Genomic DNA, 16971 nt, shown 5'->3' with positions numbered 1-16971 from the left:
CTTCTATATGTTTCTCAACTAGGGTTATTTCATTGTTTTGTGAAATGAAAAAAATGAGTTACTGCCTTCCTAAAATCCTGTATATCTCCTGCCTCATCTGTCCCTTTCTCAGGTAGTCTTCCTCCAGAGAGGTTTTTTTTAGTTTGTAATCTGCAGAAATGACTTATCTCAGGCCTGTGTTGAGGTGCCTTTCAGCTTTGTCTTCTGTGATGAGTTCATGTTAGTTTGCATATAAGCATTTTGTTTTGTTGTTAAACTTCCCATGGAATATTTTTTTAGGAAGTAGTTCATTTGGCTTCTATCCACACTTTCCTGGGGTTGAGGAAGAAAAATCATGTCTTATACTGCCTATGTAACTCTGCCCTGTTAAGACTGTTTGATGCCACTCAGCTAAAAAGTGATTCTTAATCATTTACATGTATTGTTTAGTTAAGCAGTATAATTTACAGCAAGGCATAATTTCTGAAGAGCTTATGAATGTTCATTTTTTTCCCTTGGTATTTTTTTTAAATAGTTTACATTTAACCTTGTTAATCGAGGATGTGAGATTCTGAAGTAAACCATACAACCCCTCCGAACATCATCTTAAAAAACTCTTTCCTATGTATTAGTTATGACATTGCTAGTGTGCTGATAGGCATCATGTGTGTACAAAATGTGGGTTGGTTCTTCAGTGAATTTAGTTTTAAGTACCTATTTCTTTACTCAGGGTATTCTGTCAAAACATTTGCACTAATCCCACTAGGTGGTAGTGTTGCATATGTAATAAGCAGAATGGAAAAATGGAAACTGCTCAGGAAATACTGTTTAGAATGACTTCTAAAATTAAAGGGATATACTGCATATTCCACTTGCTGCTACTAATCAATTTTTTATCATTTGGCTTTTCCTTGTTGAAATATCTTCATTTGTTAAAGCTAGTCTAGATGATTTCCCAGTTCCAGGAGACCCAAATGGATGTTGTAAATAGCTGTTTTAAGTTACTGTTCTGAAACTGCTGATTCTTCCCCCACTTCTTCCACACTAATTACACAATTTTTCTTCTAGGATAAAATGGACCAACTTCTGCAGATGTTACAAAGTGCAGATCCATCCGATGACCAACCTGACCTCCCAGAATTGCTTCATCTTGAGGGTAAGAAAATCTCAGTTTTGTTGTTGTTGTTTTGCTTTCCAGTAATTACTTATGTCAAAACGAATTGAAACTACTTCAGCTTGTTTCACATGCTGCAAATATGCCTGAGGAAAGTGCTTAAGCCTTAACTGTCTTTTCACTTCTTGTTTCCCATATCTAAGAGACCAAAATGCAGTATTTTAATTTGAAGAAATTATCCTCTTCTCTCAATTACCTTATATTACATTTTCATTTACTTTTCAAGACCCAGAAATACTTAATTCAATTTTCTCCATTTTTTTTTCCTTCACGGAGTAGCACAGCATAAGTTGAAAAAGCAATGTGAAGAGAATTCCATGAGAAGAATAAAAATATTTCTGTGACTTAGGATGGGTCTGTGGGCCCATCCTAAAGCCACTTGCTTTTCACTTGCATGCATTTTCCTATTAGGATTTTAGAATTAGGGAATACCTTCCAGAGAACTACAAAGACTTGTCCTTTAGACTCAAAGTTATTCAGAATACCTCTTCAAAGAGGCATTATAGGCCATTCTATCTGGGTCAATAGATGCAGCGAAGGTTTTAGAAGGGAACCTTGGAGAAGGAAGTAAAGAAACTACGTGTTATGGAACAGAATATTGGCTTTAATTTACAATCCAGATAGGATCAGACTTTAAGAAAATGGGGGATTCTGAATCTATGTAGAAGTTGAGCAAGAAAAGATGCTTGAGCCTGTAAAGTGTTGGATATCTCCAGTCTTTTCAGAGAATCACAGAATTGTAGGGGTTAGAAAGAACCTCAAGAGATCATTGGGTCCAACCCCCCTGCCAAAGCAGGTCCCCTAGAGCAGGTTACCTTAAATTGGTAAATAATTCATTGCTTGGAGAAGTAGGCACATTTTGCATTCTGAAGTAGGGTTAAGCTGTAGTATCCCATTTTAGCTTTCCTTCCTCTTTATTTTACATGTGACAAAATCAGACTTTCTGTTAGTTAATTGTTGTTTGCTTTGCAGTTACATGAGCCCTATGTCCTTATGCTGGAAGTTGGGGTGAGGAGGTGCACTTTTATTTTAATGTTCTTCCATTCTACTTCTGCTAGGTTTTTCTTTGTGTTGGCTTTTGCATGTAATATCTTAGTGGTTTGAAAAAGCCTTACCTGACAGGATCACCCTCACACAGTTAGGATTCCAGTGAAATCACAATGTGCTGTTAGTTGTTAGTGTCTTTGTTGTGCAGATAATTTGAATAATTTCAGTCTATTTCCCCCTTCATTGTTTTAATAGGCAATTTTTTTGGTAGTAATGTTGATGGAGCACACAATCAAGGTTCCAGTGGCAAATTTTCTTCCTTGAAGAAAGATCACCTTTCAGATTACCTGAACTTTTTTTAATGCAAAATAGTTTCATCATTCTATTTACCTTTTTTATGTGCCACAAGTGTCTACAGCTGATACTGCTTTACACTCCCTGGATGTTAATTTACACTCCCTGGATGTTAAATGTGTTGTTTTGTTCTATTTAAACTGGGATTCTTTCTCTGTGCTATTATTGAAAACTTCAACTGGATCTCATTATTAAATTGTTCATGAAACTGCATCTCTTACTGTAATTCTTTAGCATATAGTTTATAGGACTAATCATAATTTTTCTTTTTAAACATTTTTCTTTATTTTTGCATCTACACATTTCTATCCGATAATTCATTTTAAAGCTATTTTCTGACTTGCTATATAGAAATATTTATTACTCTGATAATATTTTAATGTTCTTTTCTAGCAATGTGCCACCAGATGGGACCCCTCATAGATGAAAAGTTGGAAGATATAGACAGGTAAAACATAGGTGTTTTGACTCAATTAAGACACGTTTTTAGAAATAATAGAGTTGCTACTTAAATATACGCAGCCATTTCTGTCAATACTGGTAAAGAAGACAGGTGTATTTATTAGTATCTTCTCATCTGGGAGGAGGTCTTGAAGGATTATTTTTTTTCAAGGTCGTATAGCATTTTATAGTATTCTACCATTTGACATTATGGCACTTAACGGGCATCGCTTGACAGGCAGTAGGAGAATTTTGATTATCACCCCTTGTGAAAGTTCCTCTCTTTTGTCTGTTCTGTACGGAAGTTATCTAGACTGTAGAATAAGCTATATAATGTATTTTCTAGGAAGCACTCAGAACTCTCAGAGCTCAATGTTAAAGCAATGGAGGCTCTTTCTTTGTATAACAAGTTGATGAATGAGGACCCAATGTATTCCATGTATGCAAAGCTACAAAACCAACAGTATTATATGCCGTCATCTGGCGTTTCTGGCTCTCAGGTACGTATGTAAGCTTTAAGAGCCATTGACGTTATCAAGTACGTACTAGATTAGAGGTGATTTGCTCAAATTTGGCTGAAATGTTTTATTTATTTATTTATTATTATTATTTTTTTTACAATGTACTTCTGTTTTATTTATTTATTTATTATTATTATTTTTTTTTTACAATGTACTTCTGTACGGTACTGAAATAAAGTATTGATTTTGTAAGAAAGTGCAAGTTCTATAGTGTGGGGCATGTTGATGGCAAGTAGTTATGTATTTCGTGTTTCTGCCCTGCTGCTGCTGACTCCTCCACCCTAGAAGTTGGAAACCTCTATTTAGGAAAATTCATTGCCTTAACACTTGGTTAAAAATCATCTTGCTCCTTCAGAAATATTCTAAAATGAACTAGCAAATCTTTCTTAGCACAGTATGAAAACAGAATATTGTGTTTTCAGCTGCAAGCTTTAGAGATTTTCTATTTGCTAGTTTTAACAATTCTAGTTCTTTTCTGCTCAGTTTATTTTGATCAAGGAAAAAGTGTGTCCTGTTTTGAGTCACACATAAACAGCTGGAAAGTAGAAACTCACTAGGCCTTTGCATAGTGGGTCAAAGAAAGTACAGAATCAAAGGAGTAAAATTCCTGTTTAAGAATTGTAATTCTTAAATTACAATTACACCTAAAAGTTACACTCCACCCTAAAGTGAGCATTGTCTTTTATTTTGCTTTTAATTCCATAGTCTAATGTATATTTGCTTTATTTCTTCTTTGTAGGAATATGTATTTCAGGTTGTTATTTCAATAGTTTACTTTGTTTTTTAGTAAGTAAAAAAAAAAAAAAACAAATTTCAGCTTATTAATGCTCATGCAGTATTATAAAATCATTGGAGCAGATTTAGTTTTTAGCTTCCTACAAATATGCCCCTGCTTTCAGTGTCTTCTTAAAAAAAAATGTACATTTTCCCAGTGTCATTAAGGAAAACATTGTGTACCATGCATATTATACAAGCAATCATGTCACAACTCTTTTAAAGTAATCTCAATATTTTATTAACGGGTATGTTTCTGGGGATTCTCAAAAGGAAAAACTGGATTTTTGGGGTTGAACATGAACCACTATAAAGTCCTGAAAAGTTAGAAGGTCTCCTGCCTTTTCTGGCCTCTAAAATTATTTTGCGATATTGATCTACACTTTTTAAATGTTATAAGAGACTCATGGATCTTAAGATAGAAGGGCTGTATGATGTTAATTTATATGAACTCAATTATGCATGAGACCTGATAATTTCTTCTCTTAATTTTTGTTAAGCCAGATAATTCAGACTGAACAAAAGCATAGGTTTTAGAAATTTAGTCTTCATTTGGAATCTAGTTGAAACATCTACTGGCAAGCTTTCCCTCCAGCTAATTGTAAAACTTCATTTTCAATTGAAACTTTTCTTAAAACCTCTTTTTTCATTCTGCCCCCCTCAAACAATTTCACAATGGCAGTCTCAGGTGTTACAAGAAATTATAGGTTAGCTAAAGGTAGGAAAATGATGTGTGATTCGCCATTCATTTTAACTTTCACTAAGTAGAGCTGTTTTCTGGGCATCAAAAACCTCTGCTTTAGACTGCTATTTATTATACAACATAAGCAGTATTTTCATTCAGAAGAGGAATGAAACTAACTAACATGAATGATAGTAATTGAAATAAAATGAGGAATACAAGTTGTCCAGTGAACTGTCTGACCTTTTTGGTACTAGAGCCTGAGGTTATAAATGCAAATAGTGTCCTTACAAATCCAGTATTTTTTTGTACTGCAGCACCCAATAGAAGACAATCAGTCACTTTTTATTTAAAATACCTGTAATAAAAGTTTTGAGAGACTGTCTTTAAGTTCTTCACCAAAATTAACTACCAAAATTTTATTTTATTTTATTCTTAATATTCTTTTATTTAACTTCCTAGGTTTATCCGGGGCAACCTCAAGGTAATGCATATTTGGTGGCAGGCAGTGCACAGATGGGCCATATTCAAGGCTATAATCTTCCTCCTGAACAGCTCTCCTCCCTCAGCCAAGGCACAGTTACTCCATCTGCCAGCTCGGTACTGCCTGGCCAGCCTGCACAAACGTCTTACACAAAGTAATTTTAAGTTACTTTCCTATTTAAACCTAAATCAATTTAAACATAAAGGACTACATATTTGAAGGAGAAAATTTGTCTTCTAGAAATATAGTTTTAATGACAACTGAAATATATTTAAGTGCAATTACTTCCAGTGGTGCTTTTTTATTGGTGTTGTGTATTTGGTAAAAATTCCTGACAATTTTCAAACATTTCTTTGTGTGTGCATATATATATACACATACATGCATATGTACATACATGTGTATATGTAAAATTAGAGAAAATGCTGTATTCATAATTTTCATCATTAAACGTCAATTGAAATTTATTTTAAAAAAGTTATCTGCTGCTCTGTCTAGCTTTGCGTAATTTTTGAGATAGTGTATATTATGTCACACTTGTTTCAAATATTGCAAATTATTCCAAATTTAGGGTGGTCAGACATGCCAAATAAACAGATAAACCAAGTTTCTGCACACTTCACCAAACTTGTTTTGCCGTATGAAACACTTGTTTTTGTTTTTTTTTCATGACCAGAACAGAAAATGGATGGGGTTCTGTATTGCACATTAGACTGAATCTGTTTTATTTTAGTTTTAAAACTATTAGAAATGTGTTAGGTGTGTTTAAATCTGAGGAGTATGTTTAAATTTTAGTTGGAATATTCACTGGCTACAGCTTTATGTATGCAAGGTGTCCGGAGCCAGGAGGTAGCTTTTCCTGTGTGTGTATATAGAACAGTTAAAGGAACAATAAAAGTTGTCTTGCTGTTCTGTTGGTAATTTTTTTTTTTTTAATTTAAATATTTTATTTTATTTTTCAGTGCAATGGTTGGCTCTGTTGCTGGAAACACTTACTCTAACCAAGCTTCAGTGTACAGTCCACCACCTGCTACTGTTGATGTTGCTGCTTATCAGAATGCTGGAACTAATATGTCCCAGGTGCCAAACTATAACTTAGCTTCTACGTCTCTGCCACAGACAACAGGCAGTCAACAAGCACCTCCACAACAGCCACAGCCTCCGCCACCTCAACAGCCACAGCATACTTATTCACAGAAGGCTCTGCTATAGGATCCAGGACTTCGGATTCCTCATCTCCTTTAACCTCTGCTAAAGGCAGTTGACAATGCTTTGAGTTTCTTCCTTTAATCTCTTAAACTTTGTTTATCCCCAGCTTAATAAGAATCTATCTTGGTGAACAAGTTCAATTTGCACTGACTTTTTAGGATTTTTTTTTAATTTTGCAGAGGAACAGATATATTTAGGACATATAATTCCTTTTAAAATGCCTAAAAATTGGTACAAGATTATTTATGTCTGGTAGAATTGGCTAGTCTGTGAAAGCTCAACACTTGCAAACTGTTGTGGCATACGTGTTATGTACATATAGTGTGTGATTGCAGTAGTGGTCATTTCGTATAGCTATGGTGATCATGTGAATATATTTAACACAATGTTAAAAATAATTTACATTACTATTTTATTTTAATCATGAACTGACAACCATGTTTCATAGTTTTATCTAGTTTTATGACAGATGTGATGTCTTTTTCCAACGCAGGGAAAATGGTAATTCTGCGTATCATACTTACACTCACGAGCTAAGGTCTATATATGAATTTCCAAACTTACTGGATCTAGGTTTCATTACTTCTTGAACTGAACACAAATGTGTCATGACTATTAGATGGCTTTATCTACCAAAGTTAACTAGTAAGTGATCTGGGAGGATAACAGCAAATTATGATTCTGCTTCACATATAACTAAAACTACTATTCAGAGGCTGCTAAACATATCTTGGGACCACACAACAGATCAGGATTTTGCATTTTATCATGAGAAGCACATAATTTATTTTTTCCAATTTTTTTTTTTTTTTTTTTTAACGATGAGAACAAGAACTGTATTCTGTATGTGTTGGTAGAGAGTACACCAAAGACAGAGAAATTGAGTTGGAGGAGAAATGACGGAGCTGTAAACTGGAACACACAACATGAATAACACTACTTTATTCAAGTCTTCTTAATTAGAGAATTAATGGAGAATGATGGACTTTTAAATCTCTTTGCTGAACAAACTATCAGGGCTTTATCTCTTGTGGCCTTGCTTAGCAATTTGTTCTGTTTACTGTTCTAACACAAACACTTCTGCCTTAAACATCTGTTAATTTTTCAATTTCCAGTTGTTCTACCACTTGAGTTTATTTAGTAGTATAAGTAGTTTTACGAGGCCTCGTGATTTCATTGACTTTCAGATTACTTTGAATTTTCTTTTGCAGCAACATGCATTAGCCTATTTTAACCCTTGCATTTCTCAGAAACTGAGCCAGGTGGCTCTTCAAGGCATAATATTTTCTTTCTACAGCCAAGGTTCTGCAAAAGGAATACGGTTATGGGAGGCAGAATTCTGATATGCCTGATCAGAGTTTCTTGTACAAAGACTGGTGTTACTTTGCATTTGTATTCAATCTACTAATGCATCCTGATTTCCTCTACCTTTTCTGGTGACTAATTCCGGTTAGAGCAAAAGAACTTGTGGCTTCAACATCAAAGCTGTTTGCTCAGTCTTGTTAGTGTGTATGCCAGAAATCGTTCGCTTTTGTGTACTGTATTTTAGTGTGATGCTTCTGGAATTAAATGTTGCCCTTGTAATTATACTGTAAGTTAACCTCAGTTACCTGCTTTGTCTGCCTACAAGCAGTTACCTAACAAGCCTTTGTTTCACTATTTTAATCAACAGTGGTGTGTTCTGCCTGATGATGTTTTCATTTGCGTAACTTTGTAGCCAGGGTGGTTACAAAACAGGCCCATACCTGATGTTTCCCAGTTGGTGATGTTCTAGCCAGGACAACTGGTTGTTTTTATTATTGGTATTTTCTTTTTTTTTTTTTTTTTTTTTTCTCCTTTTTCCGGAATTGTTAAGCACCCTCACAAACTGTCAGTACATCAGTACTTGGTGTTACCACAAGAGTCTGTGGAATTTGAAAGAAAATGCTACCAAAAGAAAAATAATTCCAATCCATTCTGTCATAGATTATTTTTAATAGATCAAAGTGATCAGAGGTGGTTTTCTGTAGAAAGCACATACAGTATCATTTAGCTAGTGTCTTCTATATGCTTTAGGTATTCCAAAAGCAGAGAAACAGTCTATAGAAGTGTATAATTTCTACACAAAAATGAAAATAAGTGCTCTATACTTCTTACATCCTGATGCAAGAAGGAGCTTGAAGCATCAAAATAGTCCAGCTGAGTTTGATGACTTGTATTAGTTTTTCACATGTTGTATAATATACAGCAAAAATTCTTTATATTGCTAATTTGTCATTGTTTTAAAAAATTTTCAAGTCTTTTTACCTTAATACAGAAATGCTTGTTCCCGTTTTTTTCTTTTAACACTGAAAACTTACATGTATCTTCATTTTTTCTGCCTTCCAACTTACTGATTTGGGGCATTTATCCATTTCTTAAAGAAATTAAAACCCACTTTTATTTGTGTTCATCATGACCAAAAAACACTTGAAAATGCAATGCCATCTAAATTCATCATAATAATATATATATACATATATATATTTTTAATGCCTTTATTAGAGTCACTGCTCTAAAATATCTTCTGGAACAAATCTGTGAATTTTAGGTGACTTAAAATAAGTTTTCATTGTCCACAATTGGTGTAGTAGATCACTAGATTTTTGGAGTCAGTCTTAGCATTTCTATTGCATCCTGTATTTTTCTCATTTCAGATGCAATCTTCAGATTAAATTGAATTTGGAGCTGTATTACTTCACGTAGATTTTTTTCCATTTAGCAGGAAGATAGTTTTGCCTACTCAGTTGTGTCCTTCACTCCGGTATCACATCTAGTGATGTCTCCTCCTGCTTTGCTAGCTGCTGTTGTTACACTTCACTCATCCTCTCTTATCCTCTCTAACTGATAATTCATCAATTTCAGTTCACCTTTCTGATGATACAGTATCATCTACATGGAGGTGTAGCACCTTGCTGGTGCTTTTCTGCTGTGATTTGTTCTGAATTTCCTTATTTATGCATTGTTTTGACCAAGTTCTTGTCTGTTCTGTCTCACTATGGTATTGAACACTGAGTATTGTGAGGGAGGGAAAGCACATGTACAGCTACTGCATGGAAAAGCTTCTTAGCAAAGAAGTTAAGTGTCAAGAAGTTAATCTAAAAGTTAAGAATCCCAGGAAAAGACAGGTCATTCGTGTTCCAACAGAACTAATTTTTTAATGTCTTGTTTCTTCACATGTAAACTGTCAATGAAAGGCTGAAATATTTTCATGATATTTTGTATAACCCTTTGTTGTTTAACCCTTTCATTAAGGAATACAAAAACATCAACTTCAGGAGGGATACCTTCGTAGCTTGGATTTCATGAACAGGAGCAAACTCTGTAAAGTGCCTTCTGCACATTTCACATCTATAAACGAAGTTTGTTTACCGATGTGTATCATCTCAGTTTTTGTGGACATAACAAAGATGTAAAGATATACTGTAAAGCGTCCCAGGAAAAATACTGAGGCTGTGTGTTTAAAATTTGGTATGCTGCACTGATGTCATGGCAGTATGTTCAAGAGTGTGCAGTTGCAGTTACCACGTATTTATCCACCTGTGCTTAATAACTGTTACCCATGTAGATGTGTATTTAATGTCACCAGATAGTCTGTATACAGCAGTAAAACAGTAAAAGGAACAGAACAGAAGAATTACTGCATGCTTCTCAGCAGGCGTGGAGCAGCATATTGATGGCCCTCATGGTACCCTGACTCGATGACCTTGAGGTCTCTTCCAACCTAGAAAAATTCTGTGATTCTGTGATTCTGTGAACTAAAATGGATTTGAATAACCAGAACTTCCTGTAATTCTGTCAGATTGCAAATGGTTAGATGCAACAAAGGAGATAAATCTGCTTTTAATAGCATGTACATATTTTGCCAATCAAATCTAGGCTGCTATTGTAGTTCTCTCTGATTTCATCTAGATGGCAGGAACATCAGATTTACACTGGAGAACTGCTTAATACCTCATTTTCCTTTTTTTTTTTTTTTTTTTTCTTTTCAGTATTTTCTAATATCACTTACCTATATTTTTTTCAATCTAATTTCAAAGATTTCTGTGCTGTCTTCATTTTTAAAGGTCATACTGTATTCCTCATCTGCTGGGTTTCACAGACAGAACGGAAGAGAATGTCTCTAATTACAGTGGCTACAATGGCACTTTGAGTTACGTAACTGCAGTTTCCTTTGGAGAAAGTGCATCTCTTTTGAAGAACAAGGGAGCGTGATTTTTCAATTTAAAAATCAGGAGGAGTTTAAAAAAAATCAACGTAAAATCTCCACTGCTAACAGCAGGCAGAATCATTTTTTACTCTGTTACTCAATTTTAGTAAAGCTGACCATCTTCACACTACAGATCCTCCTTTTTCAGTTTCAGCTGTGATGAAGAATATTTACGTTAACACTATCCAACAGCATAGTAAAACCTTGGAAGGCCTTGAAATTTGAAATTTTTGCTTCAATAAAAACACTATATATATTTTTTTTTTCAGCCTTGTTTCCTAAATTAAGACATCTGTAATTAAAAACATTCCATTTGCTACTATGTATAATTGCAGGTATCATTCAGTTTTCATGCCACCACCTTAGCAAAAAGGTGGTAAGAGTTTTTGTTCTTCTCCCTTGCATGTGCTTCTGGAAACCCAAATGATTTCTTTCTTAGTCACGAAAAAGAAAAGAAGCCTGCTGCAGTCTCTTCTGGTTGTAATGAAGTGTACACAGTAGCAAAGTGCATTTTTGGATTTGTTTGGTTTGATGCACCCTTTGATGTTGGCATATGTATATATTTAGATATACTGCACTGTTGTACAAGAATTGTTTTAGTAAATAACACTATTTGTAAAAACTGTTAATTGTTTTTGGTATGAATGCAAAATATTAAAGTTGGAGTATTTAGTTCATTATGTTGCAAAGTCAATTTATACATTTCATAGAAGAATAATTAGAAAAGGACTTTGCTGGAAGGACTTGGGGATGCAATGGGCAAGGTCTGTTAGAAAAACACTAAATCAAATTTTCTGATTTCTTGGAGGGATGGGTTTTTGCTGTTGTGTTTTTGCCACTGCTGTTGTTGATTGATCGAATTTTTACTCTTTGAATTTTTTCATCTGTGATTAACTTCCTTCAGTTAAAATCTAAGTAACACATTAAATGTATTTCAAGTATGCTGCATACCCTCTTTTTATATATATATATATATATATCTTTATATATCTTTATTCATGCTGGTTTATATATATATATATATATATATATCTAAATATATATATATATTTTTTCAAGTGTTAGTAGTGAACAGAAGGAAACAACAGTATCTGTATAGTCCGATGCTTACGGATCAATAAGCAGATACTAGGGGCAGTTAGTGTCTACCCAGTTACTTGACAGTTAATGCCATTTCTGATGATGGTAACTCAAAGTAGCCTAAGATTGTGTTGCTAGGTCTACGTGAAGTGTTGAAGATCAGTCTAGAGCCTGGTTCATGAATATATTACTGCTTAAGGCCACAGCTGAAACTTGATGGTCTTGACAGCCGTATGCTGTGTTCCTAACACAATGTTAAAATTCATAGGTTTCTTGCTTGATCCAATATAAGTACTGAAGACCGCCACAAGGCTTAGGAAACAGTGAGCAACGGGTTAGCAGTTTTGCCTGTGCTTAGGGTCTGTTCCTAAAAAAAAGATGAGCTAAACATCTTGGGATAACTGATTATGTGCAGTGTGGCTTAACGCGACAACTCTTGTGTTTCAAGAGAAAATATCAGTTTGGCTGACAGGAATAAGTCTTGCAGTTTGTATAGAAATGAAACATGTAATGTGTCTGATTTGGAAAAAGGAGTGGCTTGTCCACTTAATTTTACGCTGTATATTCTGTAGCTGTTTCCTAAGCGTGATTTACTAATAAGCAAATTATTTGCCCTAGCTGCTACTGAAATAACACCGAAATCTATTTCTAGCCGGTGGTGATGGCTCACCCCTGTTGACTCATCCATCCTCGGGTATTTGTGGATCTTGCAGGCAAGTTGCTTTTGCAACCTGAGTGTCAGACTGTCCCAATTTTCTCTGCTTCACAAAGCATTGTGCACGTTACATCACTGGTTCTGATGTCTTTTAGGGCTGTGAAAATTTCCCCAAATCAGTTTTGCATTAGTTCCCTGGTAACATACTCTTGTAGCTGATGGTGAAGCATTGTGCCAGAGGCCATTTAGGCCAACCCTGCAATAAGCATGGTGGCCTCAGGAATACAGGTAATATGATGTTGTGGTGCCTTACACAAACACAAAAGGAAGCATCAGCTCATCACAGGACATGGGGTTTCAGATAAACTGTGGGTATTGTCTAACAGGCTCTCTCCTTAGCTCTGTGTTTGTTCGGAGGTTTGTTCTTTTTCTTCATGGCACTATGAGGCGGAAAAAAATAAGAAGTGAAGAATTTTTTAAGTGTCCACAAGCTCACTTTGTAATCAATTTCTTGCACCTTCTTCTGAATCATAATTGGTTATCCGCTTGCGAGGATAATGGCACTCGAGTAGGGTTCAGCATTAGTAATTCTTAAAATTCCTCCTGCTCACTTAATTGTAAAGTAGATTATTTCCTTTTAGTCACTTATCTTAGTAAGCTTCTTCTCGATCAAAACAGCCGTGCTTTCTACTCCTGAGTACTTTTTATCTCCCTGATAATCAAGGCTTCCTGTAAATGCTGGCTGTTGCTCCTGAGGTCTGGGAGTCCTGCTGATCACTTCAGAGGGCAGCTGTTTGCCCTGGTTGCTCAAACCACTCCTAATTTTGCCTGTTCCAAGAACCAGACTCCCTTGAATTTGTCTGTGAAGCTAAAATTCACACCAGATTTGTTGCTTGGTTTATTTTTTCAGTACAGTTAGTAGGTAGCAGGCAATTGCCTCTCTGTAAACAGCACAGAGCTGAACCGCGTGCAGTAGGATCCTGTAGTTCAACAGCAGAAATGCACAGAATTCAAATCCTATCTTCTGTATGTATATATATAAATGGGAGAGCTGTAGATGTGCGTGCACATATAGTTTAAAAGCATGTTTGTGTGTCTGTATATACATGTATATATTCCAGCAGCTCCGTATGTATGCGTGTTAAGTTATCCCCTTGTTTCACGTATTTTCTCATACTTTTTCCTTATGGTGAGCATGTCCATGAATATTAAAGCCTGGTAATACATAAATTTAATTCATTTTATATGTACACACACATATATATTGATATATTTGGACAGTTCCATTCTGCAGATTCTCCTTCCATAATACTTTAAGTGTCCTGTGTAGCTTTTAAATTGTGTTTTGAATGCAGTCCCGCTCTTCAGCCTAGGAAGTACTGTCTCTTTCCCTCCCCACTGGTTCAGTCACACAGCTCCAGTAATTGGGTTTCATATGTTTTGAGTTCCTCTAATGTTGCTTTAGCCTACAGAGTATTTTTCACATAGCACCTTGCCATTGGCTTCAGATCATCATTTTTGGATTGGCAATGATTGTTTTTCTGATTGGCAATTGATTATGCTTATACAATCCCATGGATAATTCCAACTTCCATTTCCCCTAGGCCACACGCTTTGAAGTTCTTGCAGCCTTGTTCATCTGTGCTAGAGGCATTGGATGTGCTTTGAACTTCAGCTTGTCACAGAGGACTTCTGCACGTGGCAGATGGGAGTCAGGGAGTGTAGGAGAAAATTGATAGCTAATAGTGTAAGAGCAGGCTATCCCTACCCTGCACTTATCAAACTGTCTCTAGATTTTTGAAGTGTTAATTTATATCTTCCAAAGTGAAAGTATGTCCTTCGAGACCATAGGTTGTTTCTGTAACTTACAGAAAAAAAAATAAAAAAAGGGTTTCAACATAAAAATTCTCTGTCCATAGTGGAGTTTTTCCAAAACACCATGCTACCCTCATCTTTGAAACTAAACTGCAAGAAAAACTTCCTGTTATGAAACAGTTCTAAAGATAATAAGCAAACTCTCATAATCAGCTCTCCATTTCTTTCTCGTATCACTCAGGAGGAGGCTACTCTAGTTATTTTAATTATACCATTAGGTACAGCAAATAGACTTAAGTGTTTAAAAGCAAATGCTGTTCTTTGGAAGTCATTGTGTCAAGTGTACAGTGATAACCTCAGTCTGCCTAAGTAGCCTACCCTAGTGAGGAGTGGGATCTGTAGTAGACCTTGTAAGAGTTTCCACTTCAGTGTAAATCAGTATGTTTCTCTATTTTTATATTATGTAATTTTCTTTATTTTTATCATGCTGCATGTCTTATTCTGTGTCCCTCCTCATCTTTTCCTATTATTATTATTTTTTTTTTTAATAGAATTTACATCAAGGCAACTCCTAACTAAAAAAGAATTGTATTCATAAAATATAGTCAGTCATGGGTCCGAATGCAGCACATTTGGAAACACGTTGGGAATACCCATCCTGGCCTTCAAAATAAGCTTCTTTCACCAACCCTTTTTTTCTGAGTATTTAGTGGAAAAATTAGTCTTTTCTTTCTACCATTTATTTGGGCTGATTTTCAAATAAATCAATAACTATTGCACACAAATAACATGGTGATCTTGATCTTTTTCTCCTAGTTATTAATCTTGCATCCTAGTATTTTCTGTGGTTGCATTTTCTTCTCATTTTCACCCCAAAAATTTCAGTGTCACCAGTCTAAATTCCCAGTAACCCAGCCAGGCCGCAGCCAGGGCTTTGGCACACAGCTCTTCTGATGTGGAAGCAGTGGTTCACTGCTGAAGATTTGCTACAAAATCCTCTAGTGGTCTGTCAGGAATCATGTTGCATTCATTGCAGTTTCTGGTCACTTGATTTATTTCTGGTCATTTTCTTTACTACCTCAATTTTGAAAATGCTTCAGAACAGTGGTGGGTACTTCGTAATCCCCCCCCCCTCCAATTCAAAGAGAATTGAGCTGCAGACCTCAGCACTGCACGCTTTTCCTCACCGATGTGCAGGGGTGTCCCAGGGGCTGGCCCCCTGCCCAGTCCATTTTCTGCATCCCAACAAAGCTGTTATTGCCACAGCACAGCTCCGCATACAGGCAGCAGCCCTATGAAAAATGGTGTTGACCTCTCACACGTGTAATTTTGTTTGACGGTTGTGCTGTTGTATTACAGAATATGATCTCCTGGTTCATCACCTCCAGCCTGGTTTTTATCAGGCTGTACATTCCACAGCAGTCAATTCTGTGGGCTTAAGCAACTTTCTTATCAACATATTCTGGGAAAAAAATAAAAATAAAATCTCTTTCTTGGTTCCCTCCTAAGCTTCAGGATCCTACAGGACAGCAATGTCTACATATTTGTGCAATTTTAAGCCCACCTTGTGCACTGAGTTTGCCAAAATATCGAGATTTCTTTGGTTTATGTATTTCCATCAGAGGCAGAAACTTTTAAATTGTCCCTTGGAGGAAAAAAAAGAGAGAGAGAGAGAGAAAAATGGACTTAATCACTGTGGTACAATAGTTCTGGGTTCATTTATTATAGAATAAGAATCAGTCCTATGTAAACTCAGGATCAGCACTGCAAGTGTGAAGTCTCAGTAGTCTGTGCTTCATTTGAGAAAGCTGCTGAGGGACATTATTAGCCTGTGACAGGCGGGTGCTCCTTTCAGGTAGTGACAAAACTGTCTCTTCTAGCACATCTTTCTCATGGACAGCAGCCTCTGCTCTGCTGATCCTTTGATCTTTCATTGGTTGTGACTCTGTAATGCCAAACTGTAAAGGGTGTTGTGCCATGAAATGAATCTTAACTGCAGATCTAGCTTGTCATAATTTCATAATTACCAAGAAACATTTATTTTGTCTGAACTTCTCAGCTAAATCAAACTTGTTATCCATAGCTCACTATGGCTACTTGGTCTTCTTTGGGGGGCTGGAGGGTAGGAACTGGTATTTGTTGACAATGTCTCACAGAACCAGAGAGCTACATGCACAGCAGAAGGGGCAGCTTTTGAAGATCTCAATGTTAAAAACGGGCAATATAATAGTCAATATTCTTGGGTATCGTACTTTGGAATAGGAATGACAAGCAACAAGCCTCAAAGAAAGGGATTTAATCTCTTTTCTCAGCAGTTCCCTGCCAGGTTTGTCAAGCACTGGCTTCGCTGAAGTCAGGTCTGATGTGGGGTAGCGTCTCAAGGTCTTAAGAATGGTGGAGGGAATGGAGGGAAAATGCAAATCATGACTTGAGGTGGATGATTCAATCAGGAGAGACAAAAAAAGGAAGATTGTGGAAATAAATGAATCTTTATTATTAAAACTTTGTTTCTGGAAGGACACACATGCTCTGTATATAGGGGATTAATCCATACAAACTTGTAATTGTCTGCAAACCAGGCAGTATTT

The 16971-nt window shown here is 35.9% G+C and overlaps 1 protein-coding gene across 2 annotated transcripts in view; it reads left to right on the top strand.

The window, feature by feature from the left end:
- STAM (signal transducing adaptor molecule) overlaps positions 1 to 11510 on the top strand; it is a 35530-nt gene extending 24020 nt beyond the window's left edge. Inside the window, exons 10-14 of one of the 2 annotated variants that reach the window (XM_082753873.1) lie at positions 1048 to 1135; positions 2888 to 2942; positions 3282 to 3435; positions 5375 to 5396; positions 6359 to 11510. In XM_082753873.1, the coding sequence (XP_082609999.1) occupies positions 1048 to 1135; positions 2888 to 2942; positions 3282 to 3435; positions 5375 to 5396; positions 6359 to 6495 (456 nt within the window). In that variant the 3' untranslated portion in view covers positions 6496 to 11510. Of the gene's footprint in view, positions 1 to 1047; positions 1136 to 2887; positions 2943 to 3281; positions 3436 to 5374; positions 5551 to 6358 lie in introns of both variants that reach the window. The other variant, XM_082753872.1, reaches the window with a different exon arrangement.
- Positions 11511 to 16971: the final 5461 nt, after the last annotated feature.

This window comes from Aythya marila (assembly GCF_965140915.1).
Source record: "Aythya marila genome assembly, chromosome: 2".
Lineage (NCBI taxonomy): Eukaryota > Metazoa > Chordata > Aves > Anseriformes > Anatidae > Aythya > Aythya marila.
Note: the sequence above shows the minus strand (reverse complement) of the source record. Positions and strands in the feature narration are given on the sequence as shown.